This window comes from Mixophyes fleayi, chromosome 3 (assembly GCF_038048845.1).
Source record: "Mixophyes fleayi isolate aMixFle1 chromosome 3, aMixFle1.hap1, whole genome shotgun sequence".
NCBI classification, from domain to species: domain Eukaryota; kingdom Metazoa; phylum Chordata; class Amphibia; order Anura; family Limnodynastidae; genus Mixophyes; species Mixophyes fleayi.
In genome coordinates, this window is record NC_134404.1 from 170,788,691 (window position 1) to 170,804,875 (window position 16,185).

Below are 16,185 nucleotides of genomic sequence, written 5' to 3' on the forward strand. Positions count from 1 at the left end.
GCAATATGCAGAGAAAGCAGGGAAGTAGAGTAAAACATTTGTGCAGTAATGCACCTAGATTGAATGTAAAGACCTATGTATGAAAAGCAATAGTTTAAATTTGGTTTAACTTACATGACTTGAAATCCTTCCTCTCAGCAAACAGACAGGGTGTGTCTGTTTGAATTACAGAGCCAGTGATGGGCATTTCCTTTTAAAGAGAAGGTGGGTGTGTCACCTGTCCATCAAGCTAAGGCTGGGGGAGGAGTATCAGGTATAAAAGCTTGTTTATATCATTTGTGCAGGGAGACCAACGCTGGGTGAGCTGGCTGGTCCTGAGAGAGAGCTGGACTATGTACAGCTAGTGTTTAGGGTCTCCAGGATTGCTGTGCAAGTATACAGTGTCAAAACATTTACCATCCTGACAATAAAGCGCCATATTAAAGAAGAAGTTGTTCGCGTGTACTTCTGCAGTAGCGGGCTTTTGCCACAATATATATATATATAAATATATATATATATATACTATATAAATGCCTAGTGGCGTGTGTGAAAAAAAAAAAAAAAGCTGCAGCGCCACTTCTGGGCAGAGTTATACACTGACCCAGGGCCGGACTGGCCATCTGGCACTTCTGGCAAATGCCAGAAGGGCCGATGGTTAGTAGGGCCGGTTCGAGCAGTCAGTGCACTGACCGTGCACTGGACAGTCAGTGCACTAACACTTCCTGGTCACTTCCTGATTTTGGAGGACTACTGTGTGGTAAAATATGATTTTGGGGGACTACTGTGTGGTAAAATATGATTTTGGGGCACTACTGTGTAGTAAAATATGATTTTGGGGCACTACTGTGTGGCATAATATGATTTTGGGGCACTACTGTGTGGTAAAATATGATTTTGGGGCACTACTGTGTGGCATAATATCAATTGGGTGCATGTACTCAGGCATGAGGGAAGGAGGAGAATGTTAATATAATGTGGGAGGTAGGCTATTAATTTAATGGTGAAGTTTAGGTGGGGGCTAATTATTTAATTAGTGCTATTTTATTTGTGGGGTGATGTGGGTTAATTTTATATTAGGGCCTAGCAATTTAAGATAGGGTGATTGGATCTTTAATTTAATGTTGGGGTGGTTTGGGGGCTATTAATTAAAAGTGGGGCTGTTTGTGGAAAAAAAATGTGAATATGAATTATTTAATGGCAGTGATGGTTACGGTAAATAGGTATATTTATTAAACGTAAATGCTATTTCATTTATTGCTGGGGTTGTTTGGAGGGAGGAAAATAGGTTTATCTATCAGCAGCAGCAGCAGCTATTTATATTAAATGTGAATACTAGTATTTTAATGTTGGGGCTGGAGGGAGGCCTAATTATAAAACATGGGTTGTATTGATTAAACACCAGGGCTGGTTGGAGTTTTCTAAATTGCATGTACCCATTTTTCTTCCAAATAGGGCCTCCAGCATTCCAGTATCCAGACAAGCAGCAACTGAACTAAAGACACCAGGAGCCAGAGGTGGTGAAACTAACAAGACAGGTAGGAGAGAGCAGGACAGTCTGCCAACTGTCCTAAATCTGGTGGGGAAGGTCCAAATTTTGGTGACTGTCTCGTTTAGTGAGATTTGGGGCGACTACAAGGACAGTCGGGAGGTATGTCCCGCTTCACACTGTACTGCTTGTGAAGGCAGAGCTGCGTGCAACTAACAGTATTGCACACAGTATTGCCTGTGTATTTGTCTAACATTTGTCTAAAATGATAGCCATGTTACATAACAGGGGCTCCCTGTCTTAAATACCCCAGGCCCCCCAAGCGTTAATCTATCTCTGGTTAGCAGGAGGGAGCGGATAGCCGCTCCAAGTCTCTGGATAGGACACAGCCTGCAGAGCAAGTTGAGGAGCTCTAAGTCTCACATGATTTGGTAATCTTGTGAGACTAAGAGCTTCCCTGCTCACTCTACAGGAAGTTCCCACCCTGATGGATGTCAGCAGCACCAGAAGCATAGATAAGTACAGTGGGCTGGGGTTGTCATAATGTGCCTTGGGGGTGGCGTGATAAATGTAATGTTTTATTTTAATGAATGTATCATTGCCCCATGTTGGCCACACCCACAACACAATGTGGCCACGCCTTTTTCGGTGCCGCCGCGCAGGCCCACCTCGGTTTCTTTTCCTGCTGGAACTGAGGTGGGCCTGTGGACTATAAATGCCAGGGCTGATTTTTAGTCCCAGTCCGGCCCTGAACTGACCTATATATTTCTTGAAGAAGTGACAGTTGGGAGTGGTTGGTGGTTGCCAGGGGTGACAGTGGGGAGTTTTTAACACCTTAAGTAGCTTGATGAAGGATGTGGCGATGAAGATGATGGATGAGGTGATGGAGAAAAATGATGAGGTGGTGACATGTGGACAAAACCACGTTAAAAAAGGGCGCTTGCGTCGGGATGTAACGCTCTTCCCCTGAGGAGGCCTGGGCTAGGCCCAAATGCATGACAAGAACCTTTTTAACACCTTAAGTAGCTTGATTTGACTAGAATGCATGAGTATCATGCACGGGTTAACTATATATATATATATATATATATATATATATATATATATATATATATATTAATAGCATTAGGGGAGAGGGAGGGAAAGAAACACTTCAGACCTTAAGTCCCGCAGTGTAACGCATGCGTTCCACCAACAGGAAGTGCAGCATTTGGAACTTCCTGTTGGTGGAACGCATCCACCAACAGGAAGTTCCAAATGCTGCAGTTAAGGCTGGCGTCTTCGCTGCTGTCTTCAGTCTGGCTGTCACAATGAAAGCCAGGCTGAAGATAGCGGGCCCACTGGTAAGAGTGTGCCACCGGGCCCTTTGGTGAGCCTGGGCCCGGTACAAGGGTACCCCCTGTACCCCCCTGATGGCGGCCCTGCTCACAGGACAGAAAGTCACAGCTAAGAAACACCGAGCAGTGAGTCATCATTGCAGGCAGTGTCCAGTTGTGTCAGTGTGGTAAAGCTCACAACCCGCACCTGAAGCAATCCATTCTGGATAAAGCTTTCTAAGCTTTAACTCAGTCTGAAAACTGCTTCTTTGCTACATACACATCTCCACTGGACATCACAGTGCAACATTCCACTGTAAGTATTATCCTGCAATAACTTCTCTGTATTACCTAACTTTTACCTGCATCTTATATACTCTGCCCATCTATTTCTATTAACTTTCCTAATATTTGCTTGCAAGTATTTCTATTAACCTTCCTCTGAATCTTTCTATCTATTTCCATAACTCTATTTATCTTAATTACATTTTATATACAAATATATATATCCCTGCAATTTAATAAACTTTTACAAAGGCTGGCTTTTTATCACTAAAGCATACTTCTCACACAGCCTCTTCCCCCCTCCTCAGGCAGGCCATTGTTTCCAGGCATGTATTATCCCTTAGGCCTGACCACATGTTACACACACATGCGCCATGCTACCTTTCTATCTAACTCTCTCATTCATATCTTTCTCTCTCTCATTTAATCCTTTAATCCTTTAATCTCCTGCTTAAACACATTTCTCGTTCCACATATAAACACACACAAACATGTGCTTGCAATCTTTCTTTCTGTCTCTTTCTCATTGAAACACACACAAACATGTGCTTGCTTAAACATGTTCTCTTCATAACAGTGGTGGATCCAGGGGGGGGGGCGATCGGGGCGATCGCCCCCCCCTAGCAGGGGCTTGCTGCCGGCGGCTGCACAATATGTGCAGGTCCGCTCGGCAGTGACAGTGTGCTGCCCGGCTGCTCTGATTGTGTTTAAAACACAGTCAGAGCAGCCGGGGAGCACATTGTCACTGCCGAGCGGACCTGCACATATTGTGAAGCTGCCGGCAGCCTTGAAGTAAAAAAGGGGGCGGGGCCTAAATCGCCCCCCCTAAATCGCCCCGGGTAGGATACTTTTCTAGATACGCCCCTGCTTCATAAATACTTTTATCCTCCTCCTATTACATTCATACACACGTGACACAAAGAGCAATGACTGATAAACACCCACATACACTTTTTGTTTTACAGCACATGCACTAGTACATACTATACTATATATATATATATATATATATATATATATATATATATATATATATATATATAAATACACACACAAAGAAAACCCTGAACTGAAATATACAAATTAGGATTGCTAAAGTATAAGGTTAATAGCAACAGAATAGGATGTTATATACCCACTTCTGAAGTAACATCATGCCTGTTGAATCTATAGGGGCATATTCAATTGTTGGCGTTACAGCCTAAAGTAACGCGCCCCACGCACTATTACCATCATTACGGTAATAGTGTGTGCAAATAACAATATTGCGGTACATTTCTCGCTGGATTCAGCTCGTGGCTCAGGGAGCTGTGAGCTGAAATCCGGCTTATTATTACCGTAATAACGGTAATACTTTTTCTGCGGTGGAAAAAGTAAATAATTGAATATGCCCCATAATGTATTATCTGTATTGTATGTATGCATTTATGTATTGTATGTTTGATTATCTTTGCAAAGTAAAAGACTTGTAACTTTCTGCCTGTTTTGTATGTTTAGATAACTGGAATGAATAGGATTAATGGATGTTTATATAGCTAATGCAGTATAGGATTGGATTGGTATTTATTTAGCGATTAAACATAATGGTGGGCTATCTGACGTTGAGGTAAATAGATGGGTAATGCTTAGGCGGTATATAGCCTTGTCAAACAGAGGGATAGCATAAGTTGCTCTTATGGATTTCTAGTTGGGATGCGTAAGCATAACAACTGGGATACCTTGTTTATGTTTGGCAACATTAGAAAGGATTTCCTTTCAGAAGTATTAGAAATCCAATCAATTATTTTCATCCATGAAATGTTGTTGCTTTGATAAAACAACGTAGATACAACAAAATATTAGCTTATTTGCCACCTCTTCTTTTCCTTTCAAAAACCTATGTTTCCCTTATTTTTCAGTTACTTATGGCAATAGTAACCTTAAAGCATAAAATCACCTTTAAATCAAACAGCGATTTTGAATCTTAAGATTGAAGACTGGAAGTGATCCACAACTAGAATCACCATATTTTTGTTTACCTCTAGTGAGGATAGGATAAAAATAAATAAATGGTACTTTAGGCCCAACCTCTGTATAGAACCTTAGTGAAGCACAGTGTGTGGTAGTTTTGCCACAGATTACAATATAGATGGAGCACATTTACTTGAGACAGATGATACACTATACTGAATGGTTGTAGTTAATAACGCTTGACTCCGCACATCCTTCCCACACCAACATGTCCAGTATGCTTCATCCGTTTATCCATAAAAGTAATTGTTTCGCATATATATTAAATAATACTTGAATACATAAACAATAGCAGATTAAAACAAATAGCATTATTTACATGTCTAGACAGCAAAGCTTCCTAATCAAAAACGCCATATGAAAATGAATTAGGTATACTTTATTTATACAGATAAAGCTTTCATCGTCCATAGAGTTTTATTAATTAAACAAAGTTTATTTATGAGAATATGTCTGTATACTGCAAACACTGTGAATCAATAATAATGTGAACATAAAAAAATATACAATATATATACATAAGGTTATACATAAATAAAAATTAAGCAGTTGCGCAGGTTGTAGCTCAAACAATAAGCTTAATAATGTTCCTCCTTGATCTGTGCCTCTGGAGCAATTTGTACAGTAGTCTATATACATATTTATAAATGTCAGCTGACTATTCTATTACTTTAAATCTCTGTACGGCACATTCTTTAGTTCAGTAACTTAAGAAAAATTAAAGTCTCGCTGGTCTTGATGTTAAATACTGATAAATAAAAATGAACATCTTCTAATTATTTCTATACCAATTATCGCAGAGAGAAAGATATTTGTATTCAATTCCCTGAGAGTTGTAATGGAATTTTTATGATGTCAAAAAAGTGCATTTAAGTTGACAATGTGGTTATCTACAGTATACAGTATAAACTTTACCATTATTGCAATAATTCTTGTCACGTCAACTATCACATTTGTTCTCAGTGACGGCTACGTATATGCTGGATTCCAGCTACCAGTAGTCACTTGGTCTTTATGCAGTCACTGGGGAGAATTTACAAATGAGGATAAATGCAGAAGTGCAGAGCCTTAGGCGTTTGTCTTCCCATTTTGTGATGTACCTGTTTTTACGTTCGCAAGGAGAGGAGTGTGTGCCTTTTTTACATATTCTCTTGGTTTACCAGTTTCTGCAGAGCCTTAATTTATGTAAAAATTACCAGATTTTTGTATCACCAAGTCCGTGGCGATAATCAGACCTCAGGCATTCTCACAATTCTTTTGCTGCATTTTGCACATTTCATGCACCCATAATCAACATAAACACAAGATACTCCCTTAGTCTCATGACTTACATAAGGTATAAATTAGGGTAGAAAGAACAGAATTTAAGGTGAAGATTGTAATGATGCAATTCAGGGGGTAGTCCAAATGTGCATGCGTATTGCTGTCAATGGCCACAAGTACACACACAAAACATTACGAAACAGGTGTGTGCTTCAATGTATGTGTCTGATTTTTTCAATTCATAAATCAATCCCCAGTGAGTTGACATGTTTCAATGAAAGCATATGTATTTTAATTATTTAAATGTTCTATTTTTTTCATCTGTAAAAATAGATTTTTAGTGAGTCATTAGTAGAAAGCCTTTACTGTATTTCTCTCTAAAGCATGGACACAGTTAAATAAAATAGTATACCTTCTTACAAGACCTTATTCATTAAATTCACATTACTCACTATTCACACTGCACAATAATGTGCTCCCATATTCTCTACACCCATTTCTCCCAATTTCTAACTGAAACTGTCAATGCTGGGAAAATAAATGCTAAAATAAACTTTGAACCCTTGCTGTTACTTTTTAAAGATATGTCATGTTTGGTAACAGTACAAATGCCTTCTTGTATTTCGCTACATCCCTCCAGTTGTGATAAGTTTGTGTTGGTCACCCCACCCCTATCATATTTTGCCTGTGCTGCTTCCATCACCTCCTGTCAAAGACATAATTGGAATACATGTCTTGTGCTTATTGTATTGCTTTTGTTTAAATAATAGATATGAAAAGTTACTGCATATTTGGGGGAATTCATTTTATAATAATGATTCATCTTTCCCCACCCTGCTGTTAAAGGCAGATAGGCCTTAGGCTGAATAGGCATAAATTTAAGTCCACTCGATATGGCAGTTGCATGCCTCATAGTGACTGCTATGTATATCTTAGCGGGGAAAGCATGACTTTCCCTTTTGTTCACAAGAAGTCCTTTAACATCACAACAGTGATGTCATAAGGGACTTCTGTGTGGGTAAGTAAGCCTTAGTAGCTGCAAGGGAGATTTGTATGAAAAGATATAATTACTTTTGTTTCAACCTTGCGTGACATTTATACATTTGGTATCCCTATACTCAAGAGAGAATTAGCTTATTATTTTGTACACTAGCATTCCAGGGTTCTATTAAAGTGACTATAGGAATATATTTTTATTAAATTGATCTGTTTTAATTGAAATCTACTGTACTTTAAAAGAAATCTGTATTTAATAAATCCACAAATCAGTAAAAATTACTTCCCAGTTAAACACATAGCAAATGAAATGGGGTAAGTCACAAACATATAAAATGAAGAGGTTAAAGTAATACTATTTATATTTTATATTGTACACTACATGTATCAAATAAGTATATTACTTTGTAGGAGGAATTAGAGAAGCTTAATTCCACTTGCCATTTCAGCTGCCCTTGGCAACAAAAGACAAAAGTTATTTTTCCTCATTTGTAAGTATACTTCAGGCTATTAAATTAATGTCTCACAGGGATCAACAGCATCAGTTGCAATTTCCGCTTGGCTCCAAATAACATTGTACATTGCTTCTTACTACACAAAAAGGAAAAATTAGGGCAAATATTACTTTACACGGTGTGGAGTGCTTGCAAAACAAAAAGCATTGATGTATACACAAATTTTAGATGTTAAAACAATGCCTCAATGTGGATAATAAATTGCACTTACATTCCTCGGTTTATTTCATATGAAATGAAAATCCACTAAGGTATATTTTGAGATAACTACATTAGATGTATTTTTAAAAATCTAGTCTCCAAAATATAACATTTGAAATTAAATATTTTAACTATGTTATACAGTCACATACCACAAACCCGCCAGCGTCAGGGTCTTTGTCATCTACAATAGAGGACCCAATTTGCAGAACTGGTGCACACAGTCAAAACAGCCCCCCCCATGCATCATTTAATAAAATAGTTAGTGTTGGAAAATCCCAAAGTAAATAGCACAGCACTATGAAAGTGGACAATTTATAAAATGGACATACCTTTTAAAAGACGTTAATTTCAAATTAATTTTAAAAAAGACTTGTGAAACACAAATAGCGGATTATGATAACTAGGGCAGTGATGTGTGTAAAACACAGACCTTTCTATGTATAATTTAATGAGTATTCAGTTGTCTTAATGGACTACTAAGAAATACAGATGCTTCTCTAAATAGAGCAAACATATCAATCAATGGCCAATTCAACCAAAAATTGCTAGTATAAGGTGTACTGTAACTATACATATCTTCCATGGGCTGTAAAGTGATATTTAGATAATTCTTTTGTGTGGCATGTTGCCTTTTTATGGAGGCATTTGTTACTCATACAAGGCAATTAATCTATAAACCAATCCCCACATTCCCATTATTCACATGGTGAAAAAGTCTTAAGGATGACTAGAGCTTTCCACAAGTAACTCTAGCAAAATACAGACCAGTATATCAAGTTAAAAAATATAAATGACGCAGGGAAGATCATCCTGGAATACGTGTCAATTGCGTGAGTGTTTTGCATTAAACGTAAGCCAACATGGCCCTTCCGTCCTTTCTTCCTGGAGGCACTAGAATTTGGACTCAAGGCCAAATGCACCACCATCTTGTCCGGTTTCTCCACATCTTCTGTCACAATTTGGCTTTTGGTGTATCCAGCCAGACTATTGGAGTCAGGGTCACCATACATTCCATCCAGCATCATTGTTTTTGTGTGAGACATTCCACATGTACAGGGAAACTGAAAATATATATAAAAAACAAACAAACATAAAATTAAGACCTCCATCATTATGTTTTTAAAATTTCTTATTGTAAGAGCGAATTTGACATGACAGCAGTATTGACTGATTTACATTAATTAATTAATATGCAGCACTGTTTTGCATAATGAGATGCAAAGTTAATATAAAAATTTAAATAAAATATATGTGTGGACAGAATACTTGTACAAATTACTGTGAAAGATATTTTGAACCCATCATTTTCCCATCCCACCTATCCCTTGCACAAGCAGCTTATCATAAACAGAATCACAAAATACAACTAAGACACTTTTTCTTCCACAGTAAAACAATAAGAAAGGCAAGAATACCAAGCATACCGTAAATATTTAATGACAATATTCAAATGTTTTATTTCTTTGACATAAACTACTGCACAAGTATATCAGGAACAACCCACTGTGAAATAATGTAAGTCACCTTGGAGTTCTCTGCCCCGTATAAAAGCACTCTGCCTTGGGCACAGAACTAGGAGGAGATTTCTAATATCCTTTGCTTTGTCCCATATATTTGTGTGCAACATTTTGGGCATCCCTGGTTAAATTACATGCAGGGGCTAGCTGGGTGGGGAAGGGGGGGCAGGGGAGCATCTGTCCCCCGAGCCGGTCTCATAGTGGGCTACCTTGGGCTGGGTCACTGGGCCACCTGCATTTTTTTTCCTTAAAAATGTTAATAGGCTGCTGAGTTGAGTCTTGCCCCCCCGGGATAAAATTTGACATCCCTCCCCTGATTACATGATTCACTAAAAGTCTAAGCAAAATTATCTCTGCAAGAAACAAAGTTAAAATTTTCTGGACATTTTAATGCATAACTTCTATTTATTTGCTAAATTTAAAAGACTGAAAAAAACTAAAACAATAATTGTGGTATGTGCAAATGTTTTGGTACCCTGACAGTCAGTAATTAGTAACACCTCCTTTGGCAGAAATCACAGCTTTCAAATATTTCCTGTAGCCAAATAAGAGTCTTTCTATCATTGCTATAGACATGTATTTTCACTCATACCAAACTCTTCTAACTCATAAATATTCTTAGGTCTCATTGCCTGCACTACATATATGAGATCTCCCCACAAATGTATAGTAATATACAGGACTGAAGTCTTTTTAAAACTTTAATCTTTAATTCCTGGGAGTTCTTCATGTCTGATTTTGAGGTTTGTTTTGAATCATTGTCTTGCTGAAATTTCCAACCTATTTTTATATTCAATTTCTTCCCTGACTCTAAGACATAAGCTCTTATTTAGTTTAGTTGAATTCATTCTTCCTTTGACCCAGAGAATACTTTCTGTGTTACTGGCTGCCACACAACCCCAAAGCATAAAACATACAGCTTAATGGTTGGCAATGATCTTTTCTTCAAAAGCTTCACCTGGTTTTGCCAAAACGTATCTTTCGGTTGTAGCCATAAGATTACATTTTTGTTTCATCAGTCCACACTACTTTGTTTTAATAAATCTCTGGCTTAAATATAGTTTTTGAAAAATTCAGACATTGGTCATAGGAAAGGTTTTGTTCTGACAATTTGTGATACCCAAATCCCATACATCAAACGGCGCTTGAAAACAATACTGACTCTAGTTTTTATTCAGATTTTGGTGACAGCCTAATCTCATTTGTTTGAGAATATTTTTTAAATCTATAGTCACTGCCTCACTTTTTATGGTATATGCTATAAATTTAAATTGCTATATCTCATGTTTGTTACTAGATGCACCACACCAAGTTCAGGGTAAAAGTAAAGTGAATAGTTGTTCATCATCAATACAGGTTATTTATTAAATGTTTATGAACGGAATACTTAAAGTTTTTTAAATAAACAAATTAATCAATCTGTATTAAATCTATACTAATGCAATCTAAATGAAAGAACATTTGGTAATTATACTAAGACAATCTATCATTTAAAAAAGTTTCCCAAGTTTAGAACAGAGACCATAACTTCAGAAATTAGCATGAAGGCTTTTGTGTAGAAGTTCATGGGGGGGGGGGGGGCAAACACAGTCTTTGCCCACCCAACATAACTCATGGGGGAGCAACTGCCCCCCCTGGTTTCTACACCCCTGCTCTCAGGTATCGGGTTCCTCATTTTACTTAAGCTATACCACCATTCCAGATATACTGTATATGTAGTCCTTTTGTAGGGAGTCACTAGTCCGGAGTGGGGTATCACAAATTAAAGCAAATATAGATAGAATCGACAGTGCGGACTCTTGATTTCAAAGCTGCCTATATATGGTAACTCCTATCCACAACGGAGTTTGATACAAAGTACAATAGCTAAAACACAAATCCCATACTTCAAACGGCGCTTGAAAACAATATTGACTCTGAGTCAGTAATCACACATAATATAGTGTATAATTCCCTTTCTAAAATCAACATAGAAGTCCAAGTTATCAGCAATAAAGTGGACTGAGCTGGGTACAAAGTCACTTCAAAATAGAGCAGCAATATAACTTCCACAATAATGGTCACTTCAAATAATATGTGGATCAATTCTTCAAAACATCACGGCGTTCCCTTAGGGAAATGCACTCACCAGACCTCCGTGATCAAACAGCAGGGAACCTTTCCACAATGAGAACTTCGCTCCGGAGTTCACTCCTCAATAATGGTACTGTTATCCAAGCTTCACTGCTGCCTCCAGGACACGATCTAAGCGAACTTGCTCATCGAACGGAAATGAATCTCCCCCAATCAGTAATCAGCCAACACTGCAATAGCTCCCGATGTGTGAGTGCTGGTATCCGACCGTATAATCCTTCTTATAATCACTTTTTTAATCTGTATTTCCTCAGATACATATATATAAGTTCCGCAATCTTCATTAATTATGTTGTCACTCACAGCGGTGAAGTATAAAGCAGAGATGATATGTGGAAGAAACTGAAAGCACTAATAGGGCATTATCTTTTTAAAAAAATCTATTTTTATTCAAACAGAAAACTTCAAACACATACATAAAAAGGTATCACTTATATGGTCCTTTCTCGGTTGTACCCTTACCCGCATAAGATGTCAAATATGCAAGAACAAATTATCCACAGAATCGCCTGCAATTCATAGGACTCAGCATTCACGGTAAGAGGTACAGATCCATAAACCTCCCCAGCCAACGCGTTTCAATTCAACTGAATCTTTCTCAAGGCTATAAGTGATACCTTTTTATGTATGTGTTTGAAGTTTTCTGTTTGAATAAAAATAGATTTTTTTAAAAAGATAATGCCCTATTAGTGCTTTCAGTTTCTTCCACATATCATCTCTGCTTTATACTTCACCGCTGTGAGTGACAACATAATTAATGAAGATTGCGGAACTTATATATATGTATCTAAGGAAATACAGATTAAAAAAGTGATTATAAGAAGGATTATACGGTCGGATACCAGCACTCACACATCGGGAGCTATTGCGGTGTTGGCTGATTACTGATTGGGGGAGATTCATTTCCGTTCGGTGAGCATGTCCGCTTAGATCGTGTCCTGGAGGCAGCGGTGAAGCTTGGATAACAGTGCCATTATTGAGGAGTGAACTCCGGAGCGAAGTTCTCATTGTGGAAAGGTTCCCTGCTGTTTGATCACGGAGGTCTGGTGAGTGCATTTCCCTAAGGGGACGCCGTGATGTTTTGAAGAATTGATCCACATATTATTTGAAGTGACCATTATTGTGGAAGTTATATTGCTGCTCTATTTTGAAGTGACTTTGTACCCAGCTCAGTCCACTTTATTGCTGATAACTTGGACTTCTATGTTGATTTTAGAAAGGGAATTATACACTATATTATGTGTGATTACTGACTCAGAGTCAATATTGTTTTCAAGCGCCGTTTGAAGTATGGGATTTGTGTTTTAGCTATTGTACTTTGTATCAAACTCCGTTGTGGATAGGAGTTACCATATATAGGCAGCTTTGAAATCAAGAGTCCGCACTGTCGATTCTATCTATATTTGCTTTAATTTGTGATACCCCACTCCGGACTAGTGACTCCCTACAAAAGGACTACATATACAGTATATCTGGAATGGTGGTATAGCTTAAGTAAAATGAGAAACCCGATACCTGAGAGCAGGGGTGTAGAAACCAGGGGGGGCAGTTGCTCCCCCATGAGTTATGTTGGGTGGGCAAAGACTGTGTTTGCCCCCCCCCCCATGAACTTCTACACAAAAGCCTTCATGCTAATTTCTGAAGTTATGGTCTCTGTTCTAAACTTGGGAAACTTTTTTAAATGATAGATTGTCTTAGTATAATTACCAAATGTTCTTTCATTTAGATTGCATTAGTATAGATTTAATACAGATTGATTAATTTGTTTATTTAAAAAACTTTAAGTATTCCGTTCATAAACATTTAATAAATAACCTGTATTGATGATGAACAACTATTCACTTTACTTTTACCCTGAACTTGGTGTGGTGCATCTAGTAACAAACATGAGATATAGCAATTTAAATTTATAGCATATACCATAAAAAGTGAGGCAGTGACTATAGATTTAAAAAATATTCTCAAACAAATGAGATTAGGCTGTCACCAAAATCTGAATAAAAACTAGGTTAATGACTATAAAAACGTAAATTTTTAAGATGAGCAATTGAATTTATCTTTCTAACAGCTATTGTACTAATTAGTAATTAATATTAGTAATAATATTTAGTTCTTGATGTATAAATACATTTTTGGCAAATCCCTGAAACACAGACAAAAATTAACATAGGATTGACAGTCTTTGTATATCACTGTTACAACTGTCATAAAACGAGATACCAAACCCTAGAAAAAGTGGCTCAAAGCCCTATAGTAGTCCTTGACCTTTTGCCCCCCGCCCCCTCCCCCAATGAATATTTTCATTCCTACGCCCCTGCCTGAGAGGACATGAAAAACTGTGTTGGTGGGATGCAACCATGTGTCCTGCTTGCAGAGGAGAGGACTGTGAGAGCCACCTGAAAGAAACAATCTGTCAGCTTGTGAGAGCCACCTGAAACAGCCTGTCCCTCGTTTCTCACAAAATGTGCATTATAGCATGTACTTTTTATAGCTATTGCTTTTGTTTCCCAGCTCAACAAAGTACAACTGCAGTGTCTAATTACATGTGGATAAGGGGACATTGTAGCGCATTGTAAATATGCATTTTGTTTATTGCATATTGTTGATATTGCAGTGAAGCTGTTATTCATTGCCCTTAAAGTGAAGCCAGGGAGGTTATGGGTAAGGATCAGGTGGTGTCCAGGATACAGGTGAGGAGGCTGGAGCTGCATTCATTATCCCACCTCCTTTCTCTACAGAATGCATGGAACATCTGGGGACCCTGTGACATCACAAAGTAGTGTAAGGGGTTAATTTCAGGAGGGGATAACTGTTATCTGATATTTGTAGGTTGGGAAGTCCAATTAGTACCCATTGTCCTCCACAGGACTTCCTGAGACATTCTGTCTGCAAAACCGCAGGGGAGCTTCTGTGGAAGAACAGCTCACCTCCACTCCCCCTCTAACCCCCTAGCACAGCACTAACCGATGTTTAAGAAGGAGAGACCCAGGGGTTTGCCCAGGGAAGGGAAACCACTGTGGAAATTTGACCCTAGACTCCAGGTGGGGAGGTGTTGTTCATTCTGGGAACTGATGGCTGGAAGCTGCAGGGTGGCTGGTTGATGAGTTGCCTTTCTCTACCAGTGGAATACATCGGGAAATCCATGGGTAGTCAAGTCAGGACAGCCAGGTGACTGTAACTCCTTAAGCTAGTGGTGTAAGGGACAGATAATTTGGTGGACCTGCCTGGCATTTATTTACTGTGTATATTGTCGAAGTAATAATTAACAAAATATATATCAAATATAAACTTATATATTACTAATCCAGAACTAATCTAATTTTATGGGTCTGTGCTTTTAAGAGGAAAAGTACTGACCTTTACTCTACATATTACACAATAGAATAAAATAACAAGAAACAGGTTTTTATTAAATTTCACTTATTTCACAATGGCCGGACAAGGACATTGTTGTTCCAAATAAGGTCAAGAAGACCCTTCCAAAAGAACCCTCTAAGAACATGTAAATGTAATGATGAAATTACAGATTTGACCTGGGTCAAGAGGTTTGGTTTGGCAAGTACAAGTAATGTTTATGGCAATGATAGAGACTTGGAGTGCCAGCAGTGATGTAAGCTGGGTGCGTTTTAAGTAATGATGAGTAACATTTTCTATAAAAGAATGACTTAATCAAATATAGATTGTCAATTGGCATTTGAGACCCTGGGCGTATGTCTGCTTTGTCCAGTATGGCTGTATCTATGCATAATATATTTTTAATAAAAAATAGAAATATTATATTTTGGAAACCTGCTCATCTCATTTATTATTTAAAGAGAAGACTAGAAAAATCTTATACAAGCTGGGGGCTTTCGTCCTACAGGCGTCACATACCACACCTTACTCTCTTCATGACTGCTTCAACAAGGGTGAGACGTTAATGCCCTACACTCCTCTGCACTGGTGAGTATCAGATGTGTTAAATATATCTGTGCTCCGAAGTGTATCAAGGTATCGAAGCAGTAAGTGAAGAGGAATAAGGGTGGATGCTGATAGGTACAACAATCTAGGACATTATTGCTAAATGTGTAGTAATTAATTTAATGTGTTTCTGCAGAAACTATTGTTAGTTTAAATGTTGCTGAAATGTGCTTTTCTTCAGTATGGACTGGCCACCCATAACTGGCAAAATACATTTTAGTGTTTTAACACTGTGTATACTTGTTTGCAAAGTTAAGAGATGTGACTTGTAAAGGTAATGTGTTAAATGAAATGCTTTGCAGTATAGGCTGATCACCTATATCTGGCAGAAAGCATTGTGATGTTTTGTGAACTACACTGTAAAATTATTTGGAAAGTTAATGAGTTAATATGTGAATAGAAATTCTTGTTTCTTGCGATGGACGCACACCTTAGATGAATAGAGACCGTAAGTCAGGATAGGGTCTGTTATTTCTAAGGAGAGAAAAGGTAGTACCCGTGCAAAGTGTACCTGTAGA

At 38.0% G+C, this 16,185-nt stretch overlaps 1 protein-coding gene across 2 annotated transcripts in view; it reads right to left on the minus strand.

Moving 5' to 3' along the window:
• Positions 1-5,489: 5,489 nt before the first annotated feature.
• The window catches only part of LOC142144204 (gamma-aminobutyric acid receptor subunit rho-2-like), a 71,021-nt gene continuing 60,325 nt past the window's right edge, over positions 5,490-16,185 (minus strand). The window contains exons 9-10 of one of the 2 annotated variants that reach the window (XR_012689671.1): positions 6,240-9,118; positions 5,490-6,179 (exon numbers count right to left, since the gene is read on the minus strand). Coding sequence is in view for 1 of the 2 variants with exons in the window: in XM_075202771.1 (XP_075058872.1) it covers positions 8,807-9,118 (312 nt within the window). In the remaining variant the exon portion in view is untranslated. Of the gene's footprint in view, positions 9,119-16,185 lie in introns of both variants that reach the window. The other variant, XM_075202771.1, reaches the window with a different exon arrangement.